This window comes from Quercus lobata, chromosome 6, assembly GCF_001633185.2.
Source record: "Quercus lobata isolate SW786 chromosome 6, ValleyOak3.0 Primary Assembly, whole genome shotgun sequence".
NCBI lineage: Eukaryota > Viridiplantae > Streptophyta > Magnoliopsida > Fagales > Fagaceae > Quercus > Quercus lobata.
This window is the reverse complement of record NC_044909.1, coordinates 52,637,385-52,665,180: the sequence shown is the minus strand read 5'-3', so window position 1 is coordinate 52,665,180 and position 27,796 is coordinate 52,637,385. Positions and strand designations below refer to the sequence as shown.

Genomic DNA, 27,796 nt, shown 5'->3' with positions numbered 1-27,796 from the left:
TAACAAAACTTGAAATACACTTTCACTTCTCTAATCCTCCTTCACTGCCCAGTTTATTTGCTGCTTCACCAAAAATTCTAAAACCCAAATTATTTGCTCACCGCCCAGCTCTCTACTCTCCACCCCCCTGCATCGTTGAAGAACAAGCTCTATGAGATTTTGAACTATCTTTGTTCTTGGGTCTAACTTTTTCTAGCTTGTTTCCCTCTTTTTCCCCATGATTGAAGTGGTTGCTGAAATCCAATGCTCACCATCGCAACTAACCATGGCTGATCAAGGTATGTTACAAAGTCTCATTTCACTCTTCAAAGTCTATTTTCTTGCTCTGTTCTATCTCTATGTAGTTTATAATACAGTGCCTTCTACATGTTTGATAAAAAGCCTAAGAAAAAAAAAAGAGAATCTGAGTAATAATGACTGAGGCAGAAGAAAACAGAGCACGGAGTTCAACTTTCTAAGCGTGAAATTCAAGCTTGATTTGTTAAATCCAAAAAGAGATAAAACTCTAACCGACCACCGTTCAAAACCAAACAGAAACTGTCGAAAAAGAAAGTTTATAGTACTAAAAAAAAAAAAAAAAAACACTTACAAATACAAAGTAGAAAAAAGGAAAAAGCAGCACTTGCTATATTATAATTTTTTTTTCTCACTTTACGACACTGAAACCGTAGGGTCTGAGTGTGCAAAACACTGACCTATTAGCATTTTATGATGTTTATGAGCCCTTGTTTTTAACTTTAGATTGCAGGTCTTTTAAAATTTCATTCTTTTAAAAAGTTTTAAAAGAATGAAATTTTTATTTTTATTTTCTTTCTATTTAGTTTTCTTGACTATGAGCCCTTGTTTTTAACTCTAGATTGCAGGTCTTTTATTTTAGAATGAAATGAGTCTTTAATTGAGACCTTAAGTTCAGTATTATAACGTTGCTGGGTTCCTCTGTTTCTTTCTTTCTTTTTTTTTCTTTTTTTTTTTGTTGCTGTTGCTGATGCATTTGAATGTTGTGGTGTTTTTAATCACAGATATTAGAGTCAATGAGGAAGGTATTGAAGATATTGAAACTTTGCTTGGAATGGTGGTGCATAGTGAGGATGAAGCATATAAGTTGTACAATGACTATGCCATTCGAATTGGGTTCAGTGTTCGGAAAGAAAAAATCAGATATGCAAAAAAATGTTGTAAGACAACGAGATTATGTGTGTTCAAAAGAAAGATTCCCACGAGATAGTGACAATTTGGATGATAAGAAATTTAAAAAATTACAAACTAGGACCGGTTGTGAAGCTAGTATCCGATTTACAGTGACAAATGGTGAGTGGAAGGTTACTCACTTCAATCCTACTCATAATCATGAGCTTGCAAAGCCAGAAGAAAGGCCATTTTTAAGGTTGAATCGAAAAATAACTGATGCTCAGTTAGGTGTTATAAAAACTTTCAAGGAAGCGGGTATAAGAACAAAAGTGCATATTCCTATTTAGTTGAGGAAGCTGGAGGGTTTGAAAATGTTGGATTTATAAAACGAGATTGCTATAATGTGGTGAACAAGCAGAAGTTAATCAATGTTGAGGCTGGAGATGTTCAAAGTTTAGTAAACCACTTTAAACAGAAGCAAGCAGAAGATCCTATGTTTTTTTTATGCAATTCAAGTTGATCAAGAAAATCAAATGACAAATTTTTTTTGGAGAGATGGCAGATCAAGGATTGATTATAACTCTTTTGGGGATGTTATATGTTTTGACACTACATATCGAACTAACAAATATAATATGATATGTGCCCCATTTGTAGGTGTCAACCATCATTGGAAGAATGTGCTTTTTGGCTGTGCATTTTTATTGGATGAAACAACTGTTTCTTTTACTTGGTTGTTTGAAACATTCTTAGAATCAATGGGAAATCAAAAACCAAAGACAATTTTTATTGACCAATGTCAAGCAATGAAGAATGCTATAAGAGTTGTGTTTCCTGATACATGTCATCGCTTGTGCTTATGGCATATCTCAAAAAATGCTGCAGAAAATTTACCAAGGCATTATTGGATTCCTGAATTCAAGAGTAGATTCAATAAGATTGTTTATAATTGTGAGACCGAATCAGAGTTTGAGTCTTCTTGGGATGCCTTACTTAGAGATTATAATTTGGTGGGCAATAAGTGGCTTAACACTTTGTATGAAAATCGGGAAAGGTGGTGTTCAGTTTTTAGTCATAACATTTTCTCTGCAAGAATGAAAGCTTCATCAAGGAGTGAGAGTGTAAATAATGTTTTTCAACATATGGCATGCAAAACAATGAGGCTAACAGAATTTGTACACGAGTATGAGAAAGCTTCAAAAAATATGTGGGTAGAAGAGTTAGAAGAAGATTTTTGTTGCAAACAAGGTACATCTTCTCAAATAGTCAAGAATTGTGGACTTTTGGAACATGCATTATCTGTTTATACCCGTACATTTTTCAAAAGATTTGAGTTAGAAATTGCTTCTACCTTGGGGGTCACACACCAAGATGTGTATTTTGATGGAAAGTCTTTTACCTATGAAGTTATCGAAGGAGGTGGTCATAGGGTTCGTGTTGTCCAATTTAACTCCTCAAATAATGTTGTGACATGTAGTTGTAAAATGTTTGAAACACTGGGGTTACTTTGTCGACATGCTTTGCGAATACTTATTGTGAAAAATGTCACAGAGCTGCCTATTTAGTATATTTTGAAAAGATGGACAAAAGATGCAAAGAAAGATAGTGTTTTATGTGATCATGTAAAACCAGCAAGTGCAAATGATGAGTTGTCGATGACTTCACGCCGTAACGAATTAATGCGCTCGGTTTATGAAATTTTCACAAAAAGTGCAGCTACAACACGACATACTGAAATGTGCCAAAGAAAAGTAAGAGAGATGATAGAATTAGTTGAAAACGATATGGAGCAGTTAAATGCAGCTAAAGATGGTGATGAAAAAGAAAACAGGATTGTTGCTAATAATGTCTTTGATGATGTTGAGAAGACAGATTGCTCTCTCAATAGTTTGCCAATATTAGATCTCCCCTATGTGCGAACGAAAGGAGTCACAAATGCAAGACTCAAAAGCAACTTGGAGAAGCGTAAAAGGAAGCCATTAAAAGATGTTACAAGATCAAGTAAGTCTTTGTTCTTTTATTTAAATTTTATATTGAAAAAAAAAATATGTTAGTAGTGTGGTTCAAATATTGGTTTGTTGTGAATAATGCCCATGATTTCCTCTCTTTTTTTTAGAACATTTGTTAACAAGAGGACTTCCAACAAGCTCTAGCCATGCCCCTAAAGGTATTGATTCTTTTCTGAACAATTTTATATGGAGGACTTTCAATTGACACATTTGGAGGATGTTAGAAATCAAGTAAGGGAAGGAATGTACTTAAGTAGGGTGTTTTTTTTTAATCCACTTTGATGAAATTGTTAAAGACAATAACTTGTGGGACACCTGCCATTTCATTTTTTATTAGGGTGATTGTTTGCCAAAAACCAGTTTGTTTGGTTAGTCGAGTAAATTTATTAGAAACTTAAGATTTTTTTAAAGGTACTTGCTTGGAAGGGTATACATGGTTAATGTGCCTATGCGTGAGAAAATTAGAGTTGGACTGTTTATAGAGAATAAATCATCTCTAAAACTTACCCAAATAGAACAAGTTATAAGGGTGTAGTTTGGTGAAATATCTGTCGGTTACTTAGGCTTGTTATCACTGGTTTCTAGGGAGGGTTATCTTTTAGTTAGTCTATTCAAGATGAGGTCTTGTAGCAGTGACATCAAAGTTCTCACTATAACTTGGACCAGAAAGACTCAAGACAATGCTACGTTTGTAGGAACATGAATCAAGGTGGGCTGCTGATGAGAATAATGAATTGAAGATAGATAGTTACTTTACAGATATCTCTTTCCAGTGTTCTGATGAATAGCTGAAGCAGAGATGTGCTTTAGAGGTTTCTTTGACTTTCAAATTTTAATGAGATGGAGGAAAACAGATTTATTTTCAGCAACTTCTGGATGTTTTGAGAGTATATTGTATGCGTTTATCAAGTTTTCTTATATATGTTACTTTGTCTATATTGCCTTTGGAATATTTGTCATTCATGTACCATATGCAGCACACAAGTCCAATGAAAATAACAATATTACTAGCTTTATCAATAATAATTGTCCTATGAAACTATATGCCTTTAGAACAGTTGTCATTAATTCACAAAACTCAACCTATGCTCCACAATGTACAGGTCTTTGCTAGCCAAATCACCCATCTAGTGTACCCATGGATGAGAGTTATAATAATCAAGTATGATCTAAGCCCGTTGCATCATCTTCTTTATTTATTTTTAATGATGCCATATTAATCTCTTATAATATTTGATAGGTATTCCTTCCTCCAGCCATGCCAACAACCATTAGTCCAACTCATTTTCAACATCCAAATCCGGTAAAAGTAAATAAAAATAAATAAATTATTGATTTGTGTAATTGAATGTTCATTTAAAAAAATATCTAACATTTAAACTTGAGTTAATTTGAATGTAGAACCCCTTTTCCTATTGGAGCAGTGCTTCTCCAAATTTCAGCTTCACGAGTATGCTTCGAAGTAATGATTTCTTGAATCATCTAAGTCAAGTAAAATACTTGCTGTTTCTATTTTTTATTCTTCATTAGTATGTTTATTTATTTGTATCAATAGTTATCACTTTGTTACTAATAACTGGAAAATGTCCATCTCTATTTGTGCAGAATTCTTTCTCAAATGGTTTTACACAACCAAATCCTAGACAAAAATTATTTGACTAAGAAGTTATCATATGAGTATTCAACTTGGAAGATTTTTGACAAGTTCTCAAGTTGGAAGATTAATCAAGTAACTAATGATTAGAGGAGTGAAAGCTGTAGTAGTTATTTTTGTATTTCGAAAGCAATGAAAATAGGCCTATTCATAGGAAATGTTAGATTACATTCCTTTTTGTATATTTTCTTTTATTATGCCTTCTCATCCTCTAGTAAAAAATTGTATAGTGTTAGGATACTGTTGTTAGGATACTGATTGTATGGTGTTTAGTGTGTGCTTAGTTGTAACTGATTGTATGGTGCTTAATGTGTGCTTAGTTGTAATGTAACCTAAGGTGTTGTGTAGTTAAGTCTGTTAGTTAGTAGATAGTGTTGATGACGTGGAGTTAGTTAAGCGAGGAGGTGATTGGTTACTGACAGCTCATGAGAGTTTATTGTAATTGTATATATCTAATTTGATAAATGAGAAAGGGGGTAAGAAGTTGTGGTGTGGACCTGTCTAATATCTATGCCTTTGTAAGAAGTTTTCAATTGTTTGTTCAATTATCTTTCTTCATTCTGATGTGATGTTTTGGTTGGCATTGTAAAGTATTCCTTCTTTCTGTTTTCCTTCTTCTAGAGTAGATATATAACCATAGCTTTGTGCCACTTTAACAGATATAATAGTGAATGTTTTTGTATTTGAGTGTATTGAATGTGCTGTTTTGGTTGGGATTATAAGGTTGGCTTCACGACATAAGACATAATATGCTGGTACAACCCAGCATTTGTATAACTTTTGTGTATATTTCCCTTTGAATGGTATCAAAAAAGATGAATCAGCACCTTATTTTTTTGAAGAGTTCATCCATCAAAACAAAATTGAGAAATTGCCATTTTAACAACATTACCAATAATTTGCAAATGCACTATTAGAACAAGCTCAAACTCAACAACAAGCTGCCTAACAATTGAGAAATTTTATTGCCAAAATGAACAAAATTTACAATGAGATCCAAACACCAAAAACAAAGATCAACCTCATCTGTAAACACAAAAATTATTTGCAAATACAATAAGTAAAAGCTAACATAGCTAATATAGCCTAACATACAAACTAATGCCAGGACAGTTGAGCTTCTAAAGAGCAATTACAACTCCACATTTAAACAACCATACCAAAACACAGCAGCCTAACTAACTAACTACCCTTGACCATCCCAACCAACTGCTCAACTCCTGGATACAACACAGCAGCAGCCCACACACCTCACAGCAGCACCCTACGCACAACACAGCAGCAGCACCCCACGCACCCCAGTGCACACCTCAATGCACACAGCTGTGCATCACCCAACAGACCTTAATGCACACCATTGCCTTAGCACGTGCTTTGGCCTTGTATCACAAAATCTTGTATTTTGGCCTTAAGCCTCAACCCAACACCTTCGTTTTCAACCCAGCTACCCACGAGTCTGCCCGAATACCCGATGCCCCGACTCCTTACGGGTTCGATCACACTATTTTGGCATATGGGTTCGGTTACGCTCCCTCTATCGACGATTACAAGCTCGTCAAGGCCGTCAACGCACCTCTCGTGGTCGTGTTTTCACTGAAAACCAGCGCGTGGAAATTGGTCGAGGGCTTTCACTACGAGAAGCCGACTGAGGTATGGGAAGGCCCACTCCCATGTGGGACTCATCTCAACGACGCTCTCCACTGGGTATTCAAGCTTTGCGGCGGAGGTGAGTGTGTCATCGCCGCCTTTGATTTAGAAACCGATACCGTTTCGAGAAATGTCGGTACCGGCAATTTTGTGTCGGGTTTCATCACTGGGTTTTTGAAAGGGTGCCTTTGTTTGATGGATCGTGTCTTTGGTCTAAGGCGTTGAGATATTGGGGAAATAGAGCAGGGAGAGAGAAAGAAAGAGGCAGATGTGTCTTAGTGTTTGAGAGAAATTTTGATTTTGGGTTTACGGCTGGGTAAGTGGAGAGCTTGTTAACCTTGGTTTGATTTTTTAATTATAGTTAAGTTAATGGGTAAGGGTGACGTGGATCTGAGTAAGAAAAGATGGTTATGTGGCCTTTTTTTATTGGGTGTTGGGACTTGGGAGGACCACGTCAGTGGTCCACCCGAGAGGAGCAAATAACTTCTCTTTATGGAGAGCTACAGACAATTGGAAATGTAAACCTTATCAAATTTTAAGAAAATGACGAATTATAATTTACTACCTCATGCTTTGGTTGAAATTTAAATTATCTATATGTGATTTAAAATTTAACATTTTATCCACTTAAATTTAACCAAAATTTAAGTTGTTTATCCTTAATTTGAAATTTTATAATACAAGGATGGAGGATGGGTAGTTTTTAATCCAAGGGGTCCGTTTGGATTGAACTTATTGTTACTGAAACTGAAAACTGAAAACACTGTAACAAAATAATTTTTAAATGTGTGAATAGTATCGTGGGACCATTTTTAATATTTTTTAGTACGTGAACAGTGCTGTGAACAGTAAAAAAAAGTACATAAATAGTAATTTTTGTTCCCTGTACAGTGAACCCATGTGAGGTTACTGTTCACGTGCAGGAAAAAAAAAAGGAAGAAAAAGAGGGAAAACGTGAAACACAGAAACGCAGGCATGCATTATTCAACTTATTATATTATTTAATAGATGCTCTCTTCTTTTTTTTCTTTTTTTTTTCTTTTTTTTTCTTTTGGAAGAATTTAATAGATGCTTTAGAGTATTTGTATAAGAACTCTTTTAAATAACTTGTTCATAAGAAAAAAACAATTGCTTTAAATATTTTTATGAAAATAGTTTTGAAAGTTTTCTAAAATAATTTATTAACAATTATAGTGACCGTTAACAAGACCTTATTATTATGTATATTGTTTTCATATTGTCTTCTTTTTTTTAAGAAAAGTTTTCCACATTGTCAATGTCAAGGTCGTAATTATTTATTTGTTGTTAAGGTAAGAAATAATAATACGACTGGTTAAAATCTTTGTAGCTTAACAATGATAAAGGGGGAAACCATTTCGTACCCAAATGCCCAAATGGCATATTCAGCAAAAAAAAAGAAAAAAAGAAAAAAAAGAAAGAAAGCCCAAAGGAATGCACTGTGCAGTATCCATGGCTCGTAGTTGATAATTTAATGAAATAAAGGCCTGGTTATTGAGTGTCTCATAATATTATTTAAGATTGAGGTTATTTTTCTTCTAAAAAAAAAGACTGAGGTTATTTTTATTTTATTTTAATGGATCATATTTTTTGGGGGAGTCACAGTGGTGACTCAGGATTTTTGTTCAGGGGGTTAATAAGAAACATAAATTATACAAAATCTATTAAAAAAAAAATACCATAATTCATTTGACATTTTTTTTCTAATACAATAACATATATATTTTTTTGAAAACTAATACAATAACATATTAATTATTGTTGTAAGTGAACTTTAATTTATTAGTTTTTTTTTTTTTTACTCTTTACCAATTTTTTATGAATTTGCAAGACATTTTGATAAATTATTTTATATTTTCTTTACAACTCTTCATTTAAGGTATTGACCCACCCACGTAACAACAATCACTCCCATACACTTTGGTCAAAGACTCAAAAAAGCAGAAGACAAAACTCATAACTCAATACTTTACATCAAATACTACAAAAACCTAAAAGTACAGACACATAGAAGGAGACGGTTAACTAGTCAAAGACTCAAAACTCAAAGATAAAGTATCAAGAGGACAAAACTCATAACTCAATACTTTACATCAAACACTACAAAAACTTAATAGTATAGACACATAGAAGGAGACGGTTAACTAGTCAAAGACTCAAAACTCAAAGATAAAGTATCAAAACACTATAACCCCAAACACACACACACACACACACACACACACACACACAGAGTGATTTAGTGAAAAAAGTCTATCAAAACACTATAAACACAAATTCTCACAGTGAATGAAAGAGAGATGAAAATGCCAGATCAAGCAGCAGCGGACAAGGACAGTCCAAGCGTTGGCGATGCAGCGGCAGATTGTTTGTGGGTGAAGTGGCTACCATTTTTCTTTGGGTTTGGAGAGTGAAGAGGGATAGTGGGACAGGACTACATTTTTCCCTCTTAGGTTTGGTTTAGCCCTTTTTTAATGATTTTTTTTTTTTTAATTTGATTTATGGGCTTTTTTTTTTTCCCCTGAAAGTAAAGACCAAAAATTTTCTATTGGACTTGTTTATTTATTTATTTATTTTGGAGTTTAAAGCTGAATTCAATTGGGCTTTCAGGTGTGCAAATGTTTATAGTAGGGGGTTCAAAACAATTTTTTTTTTTTGGGTTAGGGGGTTCATTTGAACCCCCTAACTACAACGTAACGTCGCCCCGGCCCGAAGTCGTTTATGAGTTAGTTAAACAAATATTTTATTTTTAAATTTTAATTAACTTTAATTGATGAAGTCTACTAGTATGATAATAATTATAGTTTGAAATTTTATAATATATATATATATATATATATATATAGTTTATTTGTTTTTGTTGCTTCTCAAGGTAATAAGCCCGATATATACTTTCTTAACGAATGTGCGAATACACCTATTAACAAAAGTCATTTTATGGCTTCCACTTAACTTAGTTAATAAAGTTTCTTATTGTCGAATAGGAAATATAATATTCGAATCTTGACTACACTAAAAATCAATTATTGTACATCAGATTGTCTTGCTTTCCAAAAATCTAAAATTCACTATTCATTCTTTATAAATCCAAAATTAAAGCATTGTTCCCTATAACTTGTTAAATACTCAAAAAACTAAAGAGTTTTTCACTTTTAGCAAGCACTATTCTCTATAACTTGTTTTTGAGCTCAGATAGAAATCCTAATCTAATGAACCTAATATACTACCTCCACTCCTCCCCACTCAGGATCACTTGAACTTGGGTTCTCAAACCCCACAAGCTTTTAAGTCTTGGGAAAGTACCTTTCCACCCAACGTGGGCAGTGCTATCCTATAACTTGTTAAATACTCAAAACACTATAGAGTTTTTCACTTTAAGCTTTATATGGCAAATACTCCCCTACAACAGGACCAAACAAGCATGCAAATTTGTAGCTTTTAAGAAAAAGTTCTACAATTCACTAGTCATGTTTTACAAATTCAAAACTTTAAAAAGTATTATTTACTGTAATTTGTTAAATACTCAAAACATTAAAAAGTCTTTTTCCCTTTTAGTTAAAGTTCTATATTGCAAAAGTTTTATTACCAAACCTACTTCTTACAAAAATGCCAATGCATAGAGTCTCCCATCTCTCTATTGTCTCAGCCATACACATACACATGCATTATAGGAATGTTAATAAAATAGTGAGGATTGACTTTACAAAAATAACTTAATTTTGGGACATATCAAAATGAAATATAGACCAAACAATTTAAGATACGACGGTAGTATAATTCTTACAAAAATGCCAAACACTCACATGGCTCTCAAGTCTCACCCATACAAATTCTCAGTAACACAGAGAGCGAGAACCATGTAGAGTTTTAGTTTATCCAAGCCATTGCATCCCAGTTATTTTAGAGGTACCATCAAGAGTGCAACAACAACAAGCACACTGGTCTTATTCTCTCATGGATATCAGGCTCATTCGGTGCCTCGTTCAGGATATTGCTTCAGGTTGAGGCGAAGAATGTAGGGATAATAAACTGAACCACAGTACAAATAATTTCCTATCTTCATCCCACTTGATATCAGTGACAATTCAGGATCATGGTAATGGGCAATGGGATTTCCTGCCAAATCAATGACCATAACCCCACTATCCTGCTCCATTCGTGGTCTTCTATTGTACTTCTCCATGATTATTAGAATCTTTCGGATGAAAGGGTGTCTGAATGCTATATCCCATAGAGCTGAACGTGACTGCCAGTATTGCACAAAAAGGTACACATGAAAAAGATGTTAGGACTTGGGAGTACTTAAGTTCATAAATGAAGCTTATCAGTCTCCTTTTCCACGATGAAAATTTTAATGGTACGGTAAGGTGTCTATGAAGGATGATTCATTTTGGGTCTATTTAATAAAAAATTGATATAAATTAATAAAATGATTGAAACTAGTGCTAAAGTGACAGGTGAAACAAAGGTTGATTTCATTGGCTCTATACCTTATAAAATCTAACAAAAAGTTGACTTCATTGATATAAAGTTGTTTATTAACGGGTATCTTGCAGTGCCCATTAACACTATATTTTTCACAATTAATAGTTTAATACACTAGATAGTGTTGCAGTTGAATAAAAACTTTGTTATCAATAATAATACGAAGAGCTATCCTAGATGTCAAAAAGTCAAAAGGGAAATATTAAAATTATTATAAATTTTACTATAAAAAAAACTTATATTTCGTGGTGATAATAAATATAATTAATGTTACTCTAAGACAAAGTATAAGAATATTTGAATTTTTTATTATTATTTTAAATGGTGATATGTACGTTATATAGTAAAATTAATAAATAATAATATCTCTAATATCACTCAATTCAAAATAAAAATTACTCCATTTAAAAATTTCCTCGCAACAAACATTCATGGCATCAACCGCAAGTTGCAAAAAATTATATATATATATATATATATATATATATATAAACAATACTATCTAAAACACACACATATAGGGAAAAAGATGATATCTTTGAATACTAAGTTAAGCAACGATCCTAATTAAAATTTGTATTTTATGCATTGCTAACAGGCAACTAAATAAAATTTGGGTCTTACATGCACAATGTGTTTTTCCTAAATAGCTAAATGTAAGTGTTACAAGTCAATACACTATTATTTTGAAATGTAGTTTGTTATAAATAAATAAAAAGTAAAAAGATAATTTATTTTAAATAAAATTCTACCACCAGATTCAAAAGTTTAAATTAAATACTACATTTCAACTAAAATTTTATTACCAAAAGTTCTAAGATTTTTTTTTTTTTTTAAAGTTATATTAATCATCTATAAAATTTTTCGGATTTGATAACAATTCAAGCTTACACAATGAGCTTGTGTCACATAATTTAAAAGAAAAATGTTACGTTCACAATATTTTCACAATAAATCATAGGTGGTTAGTTATTATTGGTTCAAGTTTGAACCTACTAATAAGATTACTTTTTTGCCCCAATAATAACAATTAGTAACAACCTGCTACTTAATATTTGTTATGAAAAATGTTATGAAATTATTATAGACAGAGCATTTCTCTAATTTAAAGGGTGCTTTGTTTTTCTTTTCCCTCTCTCTTTCTAGTTGATTATCTCTATTATCTTTTAATTATATATATTAGTGAAACTTTTTTTCTTAAATTTACATGTGGTTCTTAATTAACTTAAGCATTTCAACATATTTTCGGTTAAAGAGAGAGAGAAACCCAATTTTTGAAAAAAAGCAAAGAAGTTACCGCCGACAATCCAATCCAATATTGGCCGTCTCCATCATATCGGATGTTATCAGGCATGCCTGGCAGATATTCAATAAACTTTTCTACTTTTCCTTTGTCCTTGCCTTGTATGTGATATTTTCTACATCTTCTCCTGTATTAATAGCAACCCATTTGAATCATCGAAAATTCCAACATGTCAAACAAAAACTCAGCCTGTCAGTAATTTTAGTCTTATAGAAGCAAACTTATGGTGTTAAGTAATTAAACAATAATACTAAATAAATAAATTATTATATTATTGATGCGACATCAATTATATTCATTTTTACGTTCGTTTGTATGGTTATTGTAATAAAATTGATAATAATTTTAACATTTTCAAGCTTGAAAATAGCAAACTTACACTGGAGTTTCGCAAAAGATCACATAATTCTGATCAGGCGTGACCATTACACCATTAGCAAAGTAGAGGTCACGGACCAGAACCTTGGTGGTTTTGGTTGCTGGATCATAACTCAAAAGTCTGCCATTGGGCCTACCCTCCAAGATGTCATAAATGAACTTACTTAAACGATATTTATGTGAAGCATCTGAAAAATAAATTATGCCATTGTGTGCTACATCCACAGCGTCTGTCGTTTTGAATTTTTGTCCCTCAGCCTCATCTGTCAACAGCTCCACCACACCGTCTGCTGTCACATTTAAGAGGCCCTATTATACATATACATATTCACTTAAATTAAATTAGGTTAGAATAGAATTTCTATCTTATATAAAAAAATAAAATAAAATAAAAACGCATCATTTTCTAAAAAGTATTTTCTAGAAAGTTATCTCATTTTCCAATATTTAGTAACGGCCTTAAAATAAATTGGAAAACAATCTCTTGACGCTTTTATTTAGCTTCGTGTGAGATATAATTGTTTTCCTTATTTAACTTTGCATAAGATAGAGTTTTTATCTATAAAATTTAAGCGTAAAACAACATTATCTCATGTCAAGCTAATTAAGGAGAGTTAAGAGATAATTTTCATTTGACCTTTTTTTTTTTTTTATTTCTCTAATACTACCAAACACACAAGAAAATGAAAAAAATTATCTTCAAATAAGGTCGACCATTGAAAATAACAGAAAAAAGAAGGGGGGGGGGGGGGACTTTACAAGCGTGGCAGCTGTTCTGTAACTTGTGCTAAAATTATTAAAGAGAAAATTATTTGATTAATTTGTTGTCTCTTTTTTCATAATTTTTCACAACTTACTAATTATTATTTTTTAATAATTCAATTTTTATAACAAGGATCTGGATGGGAATGACAATTTTGTTGCACGGGTTACCCATTAAGCGTGGCAGCTGTTCTGTAACTTGTGCTAAAATTACTAAAGAGAAAATTATTTGATTAATTTGTTGTCTCTTTTTTCATAATTTTTTTTTCACAACTTACTAATTATTATTTTTTAATAATTCAATTTTTATAACAAGGATCTGGATGGGAATGACAATTTTTTTGCACGGGTTACCCATTAATTCTTTTTATATGTTAGTGGTATTTTTTATTAATCTGAATATGTTAGCGGTACTTACACGGTGATATGGACTCGTAGAAAAAATAACACATATATGATATGGACTCTTAGAAAAAATAGCACATACATGATATGGACTCTAATTGTATCCATTGTCATTAGTCAGAGAAAATAGCATGTGATCGCGATCTATTACAGCCAAATTTGAATCCTGTGCAATCAGTTGGGATCTCTATCCTTTTACAATTTACAGCAATACATGACCTTTCAATTAGTTGATCTTTAAATAGTATATAGTATTGCTATAGTACTCTAGAAATACAAAGACTTCTTGTTCTTAGTCTTACTATTAGTCTCGACTCAAAAAAAAAAAAAAAAAAAAAGTCTTACTCTTACAGCCTTGGTCTTATCTATATCTTATGGAATTTAAATTCATATTTAATTCGACTAAAGACACTATCATTTTCATAAATTTTTAAAGAATAATGTTAGAGATACAAACTACTGATGTAGTGAGTGATTATTGATAAATGAAAAAATGATATTAGTGGTGGACTTAGATGAAAACCAATAAGAGATTGACCACATTAATATTTTGTAAAAATATTGTAAAATAGTTTGTGGTTATAGTATTACTCTTTTTAAAAAACTGTTCTATGATAACAACTTATGATTCATGCATGATAAATCTAACACTATTATATAGATCCTCCACTATCTAACTTTAATTGCCTATTAACCTTTAAAAAACCTTATCCCTTCTCCCCATGTGTGTGTGTTAAAAATACTTAGTATTCTAAAAAAAAAATTGCCTATTAACCATAGTTTTTCATTAAATTATAAGAAGAGTTGTGTGCATAAACTTCCTTTTATAAATAATTAGATGTGGAGAAATAAATGTTGAATTTGGAAATTGATTATTTTCAGTAGCTAATTTGGATAATGTAAGATAAAAAGTTAAAAGTTAATTTATTTTCAAAAAAAATAAATATTAAATTATTTGAAATAGAGCTAAAACAAAAAGTAGTGTGGAACCAACGAACCATATGAGCAAAAAAAAAACAAGCTTATAATTATTTCCAAATGCACCCATGTTTTGTTTTAATTGCTTTGAGTAGATATATTGTGGTTATAATAATAAAAGAAAGAGCTATGGGAAGTGTAATCGTAAAATAAAACAAAACATATTAGATATTTCCATTAAAAATATATAAATATTTCTTCTAAAAAAAATGTAAATATTATTTTAGCTATATATCTCTTGAATTATATTTTAGAGTATTTTTTATTATTTAAAACTAGTGGTTTGGTTAAGCAATTTGAGAGCCTAAAATTACGAATCTAAAAAGTCATTTTGCAACTATTTATACAAAAGGGTTTGGTTTACTATTTTTTATTGGAATATTTTTTTTTTTTTTGTTTTAATAAGAAACGGTAATATCGTTTACTAACTAAATAAAATGTGAAGATTAAAATGCAATGCTACTTATCATTGTATATTTAAATTAATAGAAAATATCTAATTAAAAAAAAAAAAAAATAGAGGAAGTGAGACAAATTCTGTACAAAATTACAAATGTAGAATAAATGAATACTCACCTTTTCAGGATCAGCAACGATAAGTTCATTGTTGTGACCAAAAGCAATTCCCAAGGGTCTCCCACCGGTGTTGACCCATTTCTCCACAACCGAGTCAGCCGCCGAGTCGTTTACAGTGACTCGGCTGATCCACCCGTCATGACAGCCAGTGTAGATGACTCCTGACTTGGCATCATACGCCATATCTTCTGGGCCTATCAAATTCCCCAGACCCACAAACTCAGACACTCGGAGCATTTGGTCGCTACGTGTTGGCACGGTTATGACGTGACTATTCAACTCGGAAGGTGGCAGAGGAGCCGGGTCGAACGAGTCTAGTTGGTAGAGCATTGTCACAGCTACAACGGGGACCAATACTGTGACAAAAAGAGTAAAGGGCCATGAGCTTTTTTGTTTGGTAATAGCGGCGCTTGAGGGTCTGGGTAGGGTAGCTGAGTCGGGCCTTTTCGACTCGTCCATGGCTGTGGAACTCGGTACGTAACTGATTCTGTTGTGTTTCAGAAGATAGTGTATATATATTACTATAGTGAATGTGTGAAAGAGAGCTTTTTATGGATAGATACAGCGCAGAGAGAGCTACAGACCTTTGAAAACGTAAACCTTATTTTCCGCATTGTCGGATAAGAGACATTGTCAATGTCAAGGTGATAACTCTTTGTGCTAATACAATGTTGTTAATGTAAGAAAATAAGAAATATGATTATTGGTTCAAATCTTTGTTGTTTAACGATGATTTAGGTGGAAACTATCTCGTACCCAAATGACCAAATGGGCATGCACTGTCCACGCCCAAATGGCATGCTGTATGCACTCAGTACCATCTTCGGCTCCAAGTTGGTCATTTAATTTAATAAAATAAAGGTTCGGTTAAATCTATTGACCTGATAATAATTGTAGTTTGAAATATATAAGAAATATAGGTTTGGAATATTCCCGCTTGTTACACCGAAAACAAATTAATGTATTAACCTGATAATAAAATGTAATTATCAAGTTGTGGATGTTATAGGTTTAATTTTAAATTTCATCATATTTAAAAAATAACAAAAGCCATTTAAGAAATCAACAAATAAAGAAAACTATCAAATCAAAATAGATTATGTAGTCAAGCCTCAAAGCCCACCAAAAATCATAATAGATTTCTCATTAAAGTAATAAGTTTAGCATTATAACATAATTCACAACTATTTGATGTGGCAATTTATTAATAGTGGATAATAAATAAACGTCAATGATAAGTCTATATGAGAATCAATAATATCTTGTTAACTTAATAATTGTGAAATTTATTGTGAAAATTGTTGTACATGTATATAACTCATTTCTCACAGGTAAACTCAGCTTTGTGGTAACATTGGTTGGCGCCCAAAGGGTACCTCCACCGCCCAACCATAGTGACGTTAATAACTGTGGGGCCAAAGAACTTATGACCCGGTCCACTTTCCATTAGGACCCAGGGCCTGTGTCGAGGAGAGTAGTTGCCGACGACAAGTAATGAAAGACCAAATAGCCTAGAGATGCAGTCGAGGATGACCCTGTCCTCGGCATCCCAAGACTTAAAAGGGAAGAACGACATGTCATCAAAGGCAGCCTCCAAAGCGCCCCCAGAAGAAAATGCGAGTAGAATGAGACTCACATGGGGGTACGGAGTGGGAGTGGTTCAAGGAAAAGACGCCACGGAGTGGGAGTGTTTTGATGATGTATTAAATAAGCCACTGAGTTGATTATATAGCAATAAAATAATAAATTAGCTTATAGATAATGTGTGCCCTAAAAGCATTTATTAATAGAAAAATTTTAATACTACTTTCATGGAAAGTATAAAACGCTTTTTATTTAAATGGAAAACTTTCTATGAAGATAGTTTTTTACATTTTCCTATGTTTTGTAAAATCAGAGAAAATTGGTCAAAGAATAACTATCTTTTAAACTTCTCTTATTTAGCTTGGCATGTGATAAAATTGTTTTTCACTAAAATTTTCTAGAAAACAACTCTATCTCACACAAAACTAAAGAAGAAAAATAGTTATATGTCATGCGAAGCTAAATAAGGGAAGTTAAGAGATAGTTTTGTGTTTTTCAACTCATTTTAAGGTTACTACCAAATATAGAAAAATGAGATAATTTTCATGAAAATACTTTTTGGAAAATGATTCATTTTCTAAAAAAGGTTAATATCAAAGCAAATAGATTTTTATTTTTTCGCATAAAAAGTTTCTAAAAATAATTTATAAACTAATGTTTTTAGAGCATCCGTTAACTTTTTCCTACAAATAAAGCTAATCTACATCAGTCTAATCCAAACACAAATAGTTATAAAAGCTCAAAAGTGTGGAAAATAATAGGAAAAAAAAAAAACCCAAGATAATTAAAACTTATTTGGATCCACACAAGACGAGGTGGGATGCATGTGTAACACAGATAAGACTTAAGCTCATACTAGACCCCAGGGACGGAGCCAGAACTTAGAGTTAAGGGGGGCGGCTTTGCTGTTGGTTATGTGTAGTGACTTCGGCCTTCAACTTTGTTGTTACTTAGTCACTTAGCTGTTAGTTGTTTAAAATTTTTTAAATGGTCAAATTGTTTGTTTTAAGTAAAATTGGTTGACTAGGCTTAATTTTTTTTTAGTTTACTATTGATAATTTTTGTTGTTGTACTAATTTTTTTGGGCTTGTATATTTCTTTTTTAGATTTTAAACTTATAAACATTTTTTAATGGTCTTTAAAATGTGGAAAATGTTTGAACTACAAACTTTTTTACAAATTGTTGATAATATAAGTGGTGAGCACAAATGCGAACCAATAAGAATTTACTACCTTAACCGTTTGTAAAAATGTTATAAAAAAATTTGTGACTATAACAATACTCTTAAAAGAATCAATAATATTTTTAAGAGATCTAAAGTGTAATTTTCTAAAACAAAATTGCTAAAATTAGTACTCATATATATAATAATATTTTTTTAAAAAAAATTGGGGGGCCATTGGCCCCCCAAGTCCAACCATGGCTCCGTCCATGCTAGACCCTACATTTTGAGACATAGAGAAGGTTCAAAGTGGCTTATAGAAACGAGAAAAAGTTCACTCCAAAACCAACGTGGGACTTACAACAAAAAATTTTAGGTTAAAAATAAAGAAATATTGAAGTGATTCTCCCAACTTATTTATAAAACGTTATCAGTTATGCAAATGTAACATTATTCGATGATTATTTATTTTGACATTATTCGATATTATCACTTTATGCAAATGTGACATAATTGGATGATTATTTATATATATTTTTTTATGGTGATTAGAAACTTGACTCACGTATATCATATATACACATGATCCAAGTCAACTCATCTTGTGGCAGAGGAGCCGGGTCGAACAAGTCAGGTTGGTACTTGTTACAGCCGCTATAACGGGGACCAATGCAACATAAAAAAAGAAAAAAGAAAAAAGGCCCATGGGCCCATGAGCTTTTTCGTTTGCTAGTAGTGGCTTTCGTGGAAATCTGAACCTTATCAAACTGTTTTTTGGCTGAAGATCTTTATCAAACTTTTAACTTCTCCCACTAATTTTTGAGTGGAATTATGATATGTTTTTGTATTAGGATATTTTTTCACTGTGTTTCTTATTAAAAAAGAAAAAAAAAAAAATGGTGCCACGAGATGGACTATTCAACTATTATATATAGTTTTCCACTTTGTCAGTGTCAGCGGTCAAGGTAGTTATTTTTTTTTTTTTGAAACCGGACCAAAAGACTTTCATTCATTTAAAAACATAGAGTCCAAGTACACAGCCTCACGGGCAGGAGGTGGAATCTCCTCCATCCAAAAAATATTCTCAACAATAAATCTAGCATATTTGGCTAAGGAATGTGCTACAGAGTTAGCTTCACGTTTGACAAAACTGAATGACTTGCATTTGGACCCAGCAGCTAAGACATGGATGTCTGCATAAATATTCCCCACCTGGTCAAGGTAGTTATTTAAATAAATTCTCTATGCAAATAAATATAATATAATGTTGTTAATGTAAGAAATAATAATCTGATTGATTCGAATCTTATGTATCAATTAAAATAATTAAATTTCCATAAAATATTAAAATAATTAGAATAGAAACATTGAAAGCTTGGGTATGGCATTGACTTAAAAAGCTTTTTATTTTTATTTTTTATTTAGCTTATTTTTGTTACTATTCAGCTTATTTTTACTAATGTTTATGGGTTTGATTGTATTTTTTAATACTATTTATGGGTCTCACTGTATTATTTCAGTTACTTTTTAGTTTTATCTACAGTAATTTCAACAAAAAAATTTCAGTTTCAGCTAAATAAATTGTTCCTAAAGTGACTCGTACGTCAAAATATACAATTTTAGTTTAACTTTTAGAGTTATAATATTATAAACAAATTCATAATTTTTGCCACAATTCTATTACGTGTTAGATTAATTACAACTAACTTTGTTATTTTCAGTTTCTAAAAAAAAAAAAAAACTCTGTTATTTTCAAATAAATCCATTATTCGTTTTCTCGATCAATCACAGTCAGCCAAGAGATAAGACAATTTTTTTTTTTTTTTTTTTAACTTTTAAGTTTTAACAACTAGTCAGAATAGACAGCAAAAAAAGAGATTTGATCAAAGAAAGAGTTTTTTTTTTGTTTTTTTTTTTTTTGTTTTGTTTTGTGAGAAACGACAAAGAAAGAGATATGATCAAAAGACTATTAGTGATAAAGCAAGAAATAATGGAATATTGCTATTGAACCCCCTAAGATACAATAATTTATTGCCTACTTCATGGTTGAAACTCTAGATTTGTTTATGCAGGTTGCAATCCTAGCCCTTAATGTCCCAGGAATGCATGAGCCACATTTCGCAGTTCCAGTGATAGGAGCTCTTCTCTAAACATTTGATACACGTTGTTAGGTCCATACCAAATGTATTAGTGTTGGCATTGTGATGAATTATGAGTGTTGTGTTTTGGAATTGTAATTCAAGATCAAAACAATGACCCAAGATCAGCTTAAAAAAGCAAATTTTTGGTGACTTCGATCGAGTCTCGATATCAACCTCGATTCTAGCCTCAACCTATCAAGGTTCATGGAACTAGATTCGTAAAAGGCCCAATATTTGTTTCAGCCCAATTCAAACATGGGATATAAAAAGAACATTATATATAAGTTGGTCTAAGAGAGTATTTTATTATTTTTTTAAAGGAGAGAAAGCTATGTCTGAGTATAGGATTTTGTAACCAGGATTATCCTAATTTCACCATATCGAAGATATCAAAGTAGATTAGAAAATTAGTTGGTGAAGAAGTTGAACCGTTATCAATCATAGACTTCTTGTTGTAAAGAAAACCTTCAAGTGGTCCTTGGAGTCGTGTCGGAAGTTCTAGTCGTGGTCACAAGTGCGTCATCCATGGAAGCAATTCTTATGTTGAAAAGTCCAAATATTCTAGTGCAATGAAATATTTTCCTTTTAAGTTGTCTATGGGTAAATAGAGTCCAGGCAAATGATTTCTCTTGATCGTAAAACTTCTTTTATCATAGTGAATTTACTTCATTGGGAAAAAGTTTTCTTGTTGTAGTTTTTCTCTTGGTTAGTTTTCTTTTAAGTTTTTCACTTCACTATTATATCACCGTCTCCATTGCGATTGATTTTGAGCAATAATTATCGAAGTAAACGACCGGTTGAATGATGTAATAATTTCTAGTGGGGAAAACATAAACACAGCTGAGGTAGAAACTTAGTCATCCTGCAATACACTGAGGGATAAACGCCTTGAGCATCTATGAAGTTAAAAGAGGGATATGATGATGTTGATCCTCAAGAAATAATCAAGTTTTGTCAAGATCATTTACCGCATTATATGGCTCCTCAAACTGTCATTTTGAAGATTTGTGAAAAACAACAGGGAAAGATACAACAGTTTATTTTGAGAGAAAGATATGGCTATGGGCAGCCTTTCTTGGGGGAAAAAAATTATATAGCAAGTGTTGTAGGCTTGTAGTTGTAGCATGTTAATCTTCATGAAATGTAAATTTTCATTATTTGTTTTATGATAAATGCTAAAAAATTCTATTTAGTCACTAAAGAGCTTTAAAGGGGGGTCTCTAAAGTTTAAAATAGTCTAAAGGTTAAAACTAAAATTTGTGACTTTTAGAAAAAAAAATCTCTTCAATTTATAATTTATCGTTAATAAATTCAGAACTTTAAAATGCTATTCACTATTAATTCGCTAAGCACTCAAATTGTTATAGAGTTTTTCAGTTAAAACTTTATGTTACAAAAGCTTTTACAATTAAAACTCGATTTCCTACAGTAGGTACACATAATATCAAATAAGTACACATAATCTCTATTTCCTACAACAATGCCAATTAAGCCAATCATACAAAGCCTCCAACCTCTCAAGTCTCATCCACCATATGAGAGAGGATTGTTTTATAAAACGATCTCATGAGATACTTATTCAATACCAGGAGTAAGAACCAAATAGAGTTTTAGTTTATTTATGGTAATATATCCCAATTATTTTAAGGTACCATCAAGGGGTGCTACAGCAACAAGTTCTTGGTCTTGTTCTCAGATTCTCATGTGGTGGCCTGAGTAGGATATTGTTTCAGGTTGAGGCGAACAATGTAGGGAAGGACAATTGAACCACAGTACAAATGATTTCCTATCTTGATCCCACTTGAAACCGATGCCAATCCAGGATCATAGTAATGGGCAATCGGATTTCCTGCCAAATCAATGGCTAGAACCCCACCATTCTTCCCTATATGTGGTCTTCCTATGTACTTCTCCATGATTATTAGAATCTTCCGGATGAAAGGGTATTTGAATGCTATATCCAATTCAAGTGTATGTCCCTACCAATATTGTACACAAAAAGTAACAGATGAAAAAGATGTTAGGAGTACTTAAATTCATCTATAAAAAAAAAAATTTAATATTTGCATTACTCAATTCGGAAAACAATAATGAATAAAGCTCATCAGACATTTAAAAAAATAAATAAATAAACCTTTGCATTATTATTAGTGTTAGGATTAGGAGTTACATATATGCACAGCTCTCCTATTCTGAAATATCACAAAACCATGGTTGTTTTACGTTGTCTATGGTGATTCTCCACTCACTTCAATATTCCAAAGAACCATGGGACTCCAACTTTGTCTCAGTTGATTTCTCTAAGTGATGGTTCACACTTCACACTACAAAAGTGATGCACATGATTTCAACAGTCTAAGAACCTCACACACTCAAGGATGTGAGAAACACACTAAGAGAGAGAGGGATACTTCTTTTTATAGTAATTGTTTTTACCTACTTTTTTCTTCTCTCATGCATTTGCTCTCAATGCATGGGGAGCTATACATAGTCACATCCCCATTGATGGCCATGCAATGGAGTAACTCTTCAAGAGTTACTCCCAAGACTAGTGAAGTAGGGTGCTGCTCCAATTAATCCTGGCATGCCCAACTGATAGGTGCCTAGATTAATAATTAGTCATGCTTATAGAATTCCTTTGAATCAACCGCAAACATTTCATATCTCTATTGTATTATTTCTTTGAATACTAGTAATTAAAACACCAAAATATCCTTTTTCATCCTCTTGCCATAATCAATCTAAATTAAGCAAGGATCCTAATTAAGTTTTGTATCTTATGCATTATTAACACAAGTAATTAATTAAAAATTGAGTCTTACTCACCATGTTTACCCATGTGATTTAATATATAAAAATTATTCGTCATACAAAGTTCTTCCATAATGTGGGTTACTATAATAAATACATTAAAATGATTAAGATAATTTATTTGAAATGAAATTCTATTTAGCAAATTACAAATGTTTAAAACACTGCTTTGATTAGAATTTTATTACCAAAAGTTTCCTTGTTTTATTTTAAGTTATTTTTAATTATCTATCATAATTTTTGGCTTTGATAAAATTTCAGTCTTATACAATTTGCTACTGTCAAATAACTTGAAGGTATTTTTTTTCCCATTATATATCTTATTGTTTAATTTCATTGATATTAGTGAAGTTTTTTCTTTAATTTACATATGAATCTTAATTAAATTATGCTTTGCACAAGCTTACTACTAGTTAAAAAATATAGCCAATTTTTCCACGGAAAGTATGAAGTAAGAACTGATTTACCGCTGCCAGTGCAATCCAATATTGACCTTCTCCATCATATCGAATGTTATCAGGAAAGCCTGGCAGATGATCAATAAATTTTTCTACTCTTCCTTTTTCCTTGCCTTGTATGTGATATTTTCCACACCTTCTCCTGCATTAGCAACCCATTTGGAATAATCAAAACTTCCACTGTGCGAAACAAAAATTCAATCATTAATTTTAGTCTTCGAACAATAGAAGTTGTTAGAATAACAACTAAATTCATTGTTTTCTAACCGCTTTAAGCTTTTGGGACTAATAATGATTTATCATAGTATCAAAACAAGTAATCTAAGCTTCAACAGTCTGCAACATTATGCAGATCATGAAGAAGAAAGGCTTTAACGACAGTCGTGGTGGCAACTTATTATAGTCTATTGAGTTCAAACTCTATCTCCAACTTATCTAATAGCCAAAATATTTTAGAAGCCGTGATTATTTATCAGAAGCAAACATGAGGAGTCTAATAAAACAATTTCTTCAAAACTGAGAATCAGCAGACATACATTGGGGTTTCGCAAAAGATCACATAATTCTGATCAGGTGAGACTACTACACCATTGGCAAAGTAGAGGTTGTGGACCAGTACCTTGGTAGTTTTGGTTGCTGGATCATAACTCAAAAGTCTACCATTGGGCTTACCTTCCAAAATGTCCCAACTGGTCTTACTTAAACTATATTTATATGAAGCATCTGTGAAATAAATTATGCCATTGTGTGCTACATCTACAGCGTCTGTCAATTTGAATTTTTGTCCATCAGCCTCATCTGTCAGCAGCTCCACCACACCGTCTGCTGTCACATTTAGGAGGCCCTGTTAAACATCACATTTCATTAATATAAAACACGTAAAAACCATTGGTTTCTGAGGACTAAGGAGCACTTAACAACCGTGACAGTTTTTCTGTAACTTGTGCTAAAATTATTAAACAGAGATTAATTACATTAATTTGTTGAGTACTGTTATAGATATAACATTTTTTAATAATTTTTTATAATCATTTGTTACAAACAACTGGGGGAGGGGAGGATTTTAACCTGGATTTTTCTCATAAAAAAAATTAGGCAATGCCACTAAACTACTAGACAAACTCTTGATCACAAGATTCACAACTTATTGAATTGTTATTTAACTGTTACTAGGCTTGGCTTTTTTGGTGTACTGTGGTTTTAATAACCCTCTAATAACTTCCTTATAAGTTATATGGACCTAAAGAATTTATATTTTAACAAAAAATATTTAATTTCTGTAGGAACATTAAACAATATGAGAAAGGTGATGCCTTCTTTTATTTTATTCCTTAAAAAAAAAAAAAAAAAACACTATGATATATTTCGTACTGTTTTGGGATTTGGGTAAAATCTAAAAACCATCTATGAGATTTTCACCCTCGAAAAAAAAAAATCTATAAGATTTTGATTAAAATAAGGTAGTGCCAAGACTTTTAAAAAATATTCAATTTATTTCCTAAGAACAAACAATACTTAATAGCCTACAAGTCTGTTATTCCCTTCTAACACCTTGTATTAATTGCACACACCTCATAATGACTGCCTCATGGAAATTATGCACAATGGAGTGTTTGGGTGACCAATGATAGATAAATAGTAACTAGAGATGGAAAAAAAAGTATGAGGAGTAAGGGAATTTTCAAACAGTTTAAGTGATGTTTATGCTTATGAAACAATTTTTGTATTATAAAAAAATGTAATACCTGGCATTAAATTAATCCAAACCTTATGATAGTTTTGTATTTTATTATATTCCTTTTGTGTACATATATATATATATATATATATATTATTTTCCTTACACACGTGATATTGCAATTTCGAAGTGTTGTGTTAATGGCACCATTAGGTTAGGATTTTGTTAGCTTTATAGATTTTAGGGTCAGCTAAGTCTCAGTTTTATATAATTAATCTTATTTATTCAATTTTTTTATTAAGTAAAAGTGTAAGACCACATTATTTAACCATAACAAGCACCGCACAATTTTGTGAAAATTTAACTTTCTAATTTTCTATTTTTCTAGCAACCTGAACAACCTCACAATCTCACATACCAAAGCAAAGAGATGTGAAGTCTTATCAAAAAACAAAAAAGGGAGACGTGTCTGGTGTGTATTGGTGACAATCAATTACAAGCTAAACTAAAAATTTCAAAATTTGTCAACTTGTGCGGTGTGAGTAGTCCACATTTTCTTTATTGTACCCACAACTTTTTATTGGTCACTCACAGTTGTATAATTTATTAAGTTGTGAGATTCAGTGATGAAATTACTGCATAATTAAACATGATAATTATAATTTCTTTTTTAGTAACACGCATAAAAGGATGAAGAATTATGTTCTAACACAAACACAGATTTTTAAAAATATGTATATAAAATGAGAAAGCCTACATTCATAACAAATTTGATAAAAAAATTTACACTCATTGATATGATAGATTGTTATTAATAGATAAAAAAATTGATGTCAGTAGTGAGTTCATATAAGAAACAATTAAAAATTGATGTCAGTAGTGTGAAAAATGTTTTCAACATAGCATTCCTCATTTAAAAAAAAAACACACACACACAATGTTAATAATCATTCATGAACAAAGTTTCTCTCCAAAGTTTTGAACAGAAACTCTACAAACTTTTCATATACCTTTATATTGAGTGTGAATTTTGAAAATCTAATCGTTAGATTGCATGTTCTTATTATATTTTTTATGCATGTAAAATTTCAAGAAGATCAAAGATCAATTGCTATCTCATCAAACAAATGTTAAAATTTCATATTTTTATGATATAAAATTGTCTATACAAAAATAAGTTTAGTGATTGAATAGTAAATAATATCCAATTTGAACGAATTTTGATATGCATGTTAAGAACATAAGGAAAATGAAATTTAACTATTAGATTTTCAAAATTCACAAAAAAAGAAGAAAAAAAAAATGAGAAATTTAAAAAGTTTCTCTCCAAACTAATTTACAGAGAAACTTTATTCATCATTCATTGCATTGTATGCATAAACTGAATCTTAATTTTTTTAGTATTTCTTGGTTTCATTTCTTTGTTGATTAAAATTTTTTAATTGAATATATATATATATATATATATTCTAAAATAAAACAACATCAAATACAATAATTTATTCACTTCCTTTTGAAAAAAAAAAAATCTAAATTGTAATCTATAAAATAAAATTAACCACATACTTTGATCCTGAGAGAAAAATTAACACACCTATCTTATATTTATGGTTATGGTAGATTTATTATTCAATTTTTTTCTAAAGAAATATTAATCATTAAAATTTAAAATTTAAAATAAAACATTATATATACTTAGTCTAAGAATAAATGATCACTGACCTTTTCAGGATCAGCAACGATAAGTTCATTGTTGTGACCAAAAGCGATTCCCAAGGGTCTCCCACCGGTGTTGACCCATTTCTCCACAACCGAGTCAGCTGCCGAGTCGTTTACAGTGACTCGGCTGATCCACCCGTCAGCACAGCCCGTGTAGATGACTCCGGACTTGGCATCATAAGCTACATCTTCTGGAGCTTTCAAATTTCCTACACCCACAAACTCAGACAATCTGAGCATGTGATCGTTATGTGCTGGCACGGTTATGACGTGCCGAGTCAACTCGTCAGGTGGCAGAGGAGCCGGGTCGAACGAGTCGAGTTGGTAGAGCAATGTCGCCGCCACAACGGGGACCAATACTGTGACTAAGAAAGTGAAGGGCCATGAGCTTTTCTGTTTGGTAAAAGTGGCTTTAGAGGGTCTGGGTTGGGAAGCTGAGTCGGGAGTTTTTGACTCGTCCATAGTTTGTGGAACTCGGTGATTGACTTTGTTCTGTTTCAGAAGATAGTAGTAGTACTTTTCATTAGTGTGAGAGAGTTTTTCGAAGAGAGCTACTGACCTTGGAGATCTATACCTTGTAATACCAGTTAGTATACTGTTGGAGTACCAGATAGCAGTAGAACTTTTCATTAGTTTACTGTTGGATTGATAAAAATTATTTTTGTCAATTTATTTTACTATTCAATTTATTTTATGTATAAATCCACTTTTAATCTTTATATTTTAAACTTTTTCTATTCTGGTCCCTACACTTTTATTTCATCACTTTTAGTTCCTAAACTATTTAACGCCTAACATTTAGGTTATATCTGTCACCCAACTAATAGCAAAAATTGCCGTAGCTAACGGTGGAATTAAAATATTATTAAGAATCCACCATCTTCATGTCATGTCACAAT

The 27,796-nt window shown here is 31.8% G+C and overlaps 4 protein-coding genes across 4 annotated transcripts; 2 read left to right on the top strand and 2 right to left on the bottom strand.

Moving 5' to 3' along the window:
• Positions 1-265: 265 nt before the first annotated feature.
• LOC115950486 (protein FAR1-RELATED SEQUENCE 5-like) lies at positions 266-2,693 on the top strand. The gene is made up of 3 exons (XM_031067679.1): positions 266-278; positions 1,020-1,175; positions 1,786-2,693. Exons 1-3 carry the CDS (start codon positions 266-268, stop codon positions 2,691-2,693), a joined length of 1,077 nt encoding a protein of 358 aa, XP_030923539.1.
• Positions 2,694-6,138: 3,445 nt separating this feature from the next.
• Positions 6,139-6,663, top strand: LOC115950484 (F-box/kelch-repeat protein At3g06240-like). Its single transcript, XM_031067678.1, has one exon. The coding sequence runs from the start codon at positions 6,139-6,141 to the stop codon at positions 6,661-6,663; it is 525 nt and encodes a 174-aa protein (XP_030923538.1).
• Positions 6,664-10,150: 3,487 nt separating this feature from the next.
• On the bottom strand, positions 10,151-15,845 carry LOC115995400 (protein STRICTOSIDINE SYNTHASE-LIKE 5-like). Its single transcript, XM_031119954.1, has 4 exons — positions 15,344-15,845; positions 12,624-12,931; positions 12,239-12,371; positions 10,151-10,702 (listed from the first exon to the last, which is right to left on the bottom strand). Exons 1-4 carry the CDS (start codon positions 15,800-15,802, stop codon positions 10,424-10,426), a joined length of 1,179 nt encoding a protein of 392 aa, XP_030975814.1. The 5' UTR covers positions 15,803-15,845; the 3' UTR covers positions 10,151-10,423.
• Positions 15,846-21,634: 5,789 nt separating this feature from the next.
• Positions 21,635-27,508, bottom strand: LOC115994632 (protein STRICTOSIDINE SYNTHASE-LIKE 5-like). Its single transcript, XM_031118842.1, has 4 exons — positions 26,901-27,508; positions 24,037-24,344; positions 23,510-23,642; positions 21,635-22,210 (listed from the first exon to the last, which is right to left on the bottom strand). Exons 1-4 carry the CDS (start codon positions 27,357-27,359, stop codon positions 21,932-21,934), a joined length of 1,179 nt encoding a protein of 392 aa, XP_030974702.1. The 5' UTR covers positions 27,360-27,508; the 3' UTR covers positions 21,635-21,931.
• Between the last annotated feature and the right edge of the window lie 288 nt (positions 27,509-27,796).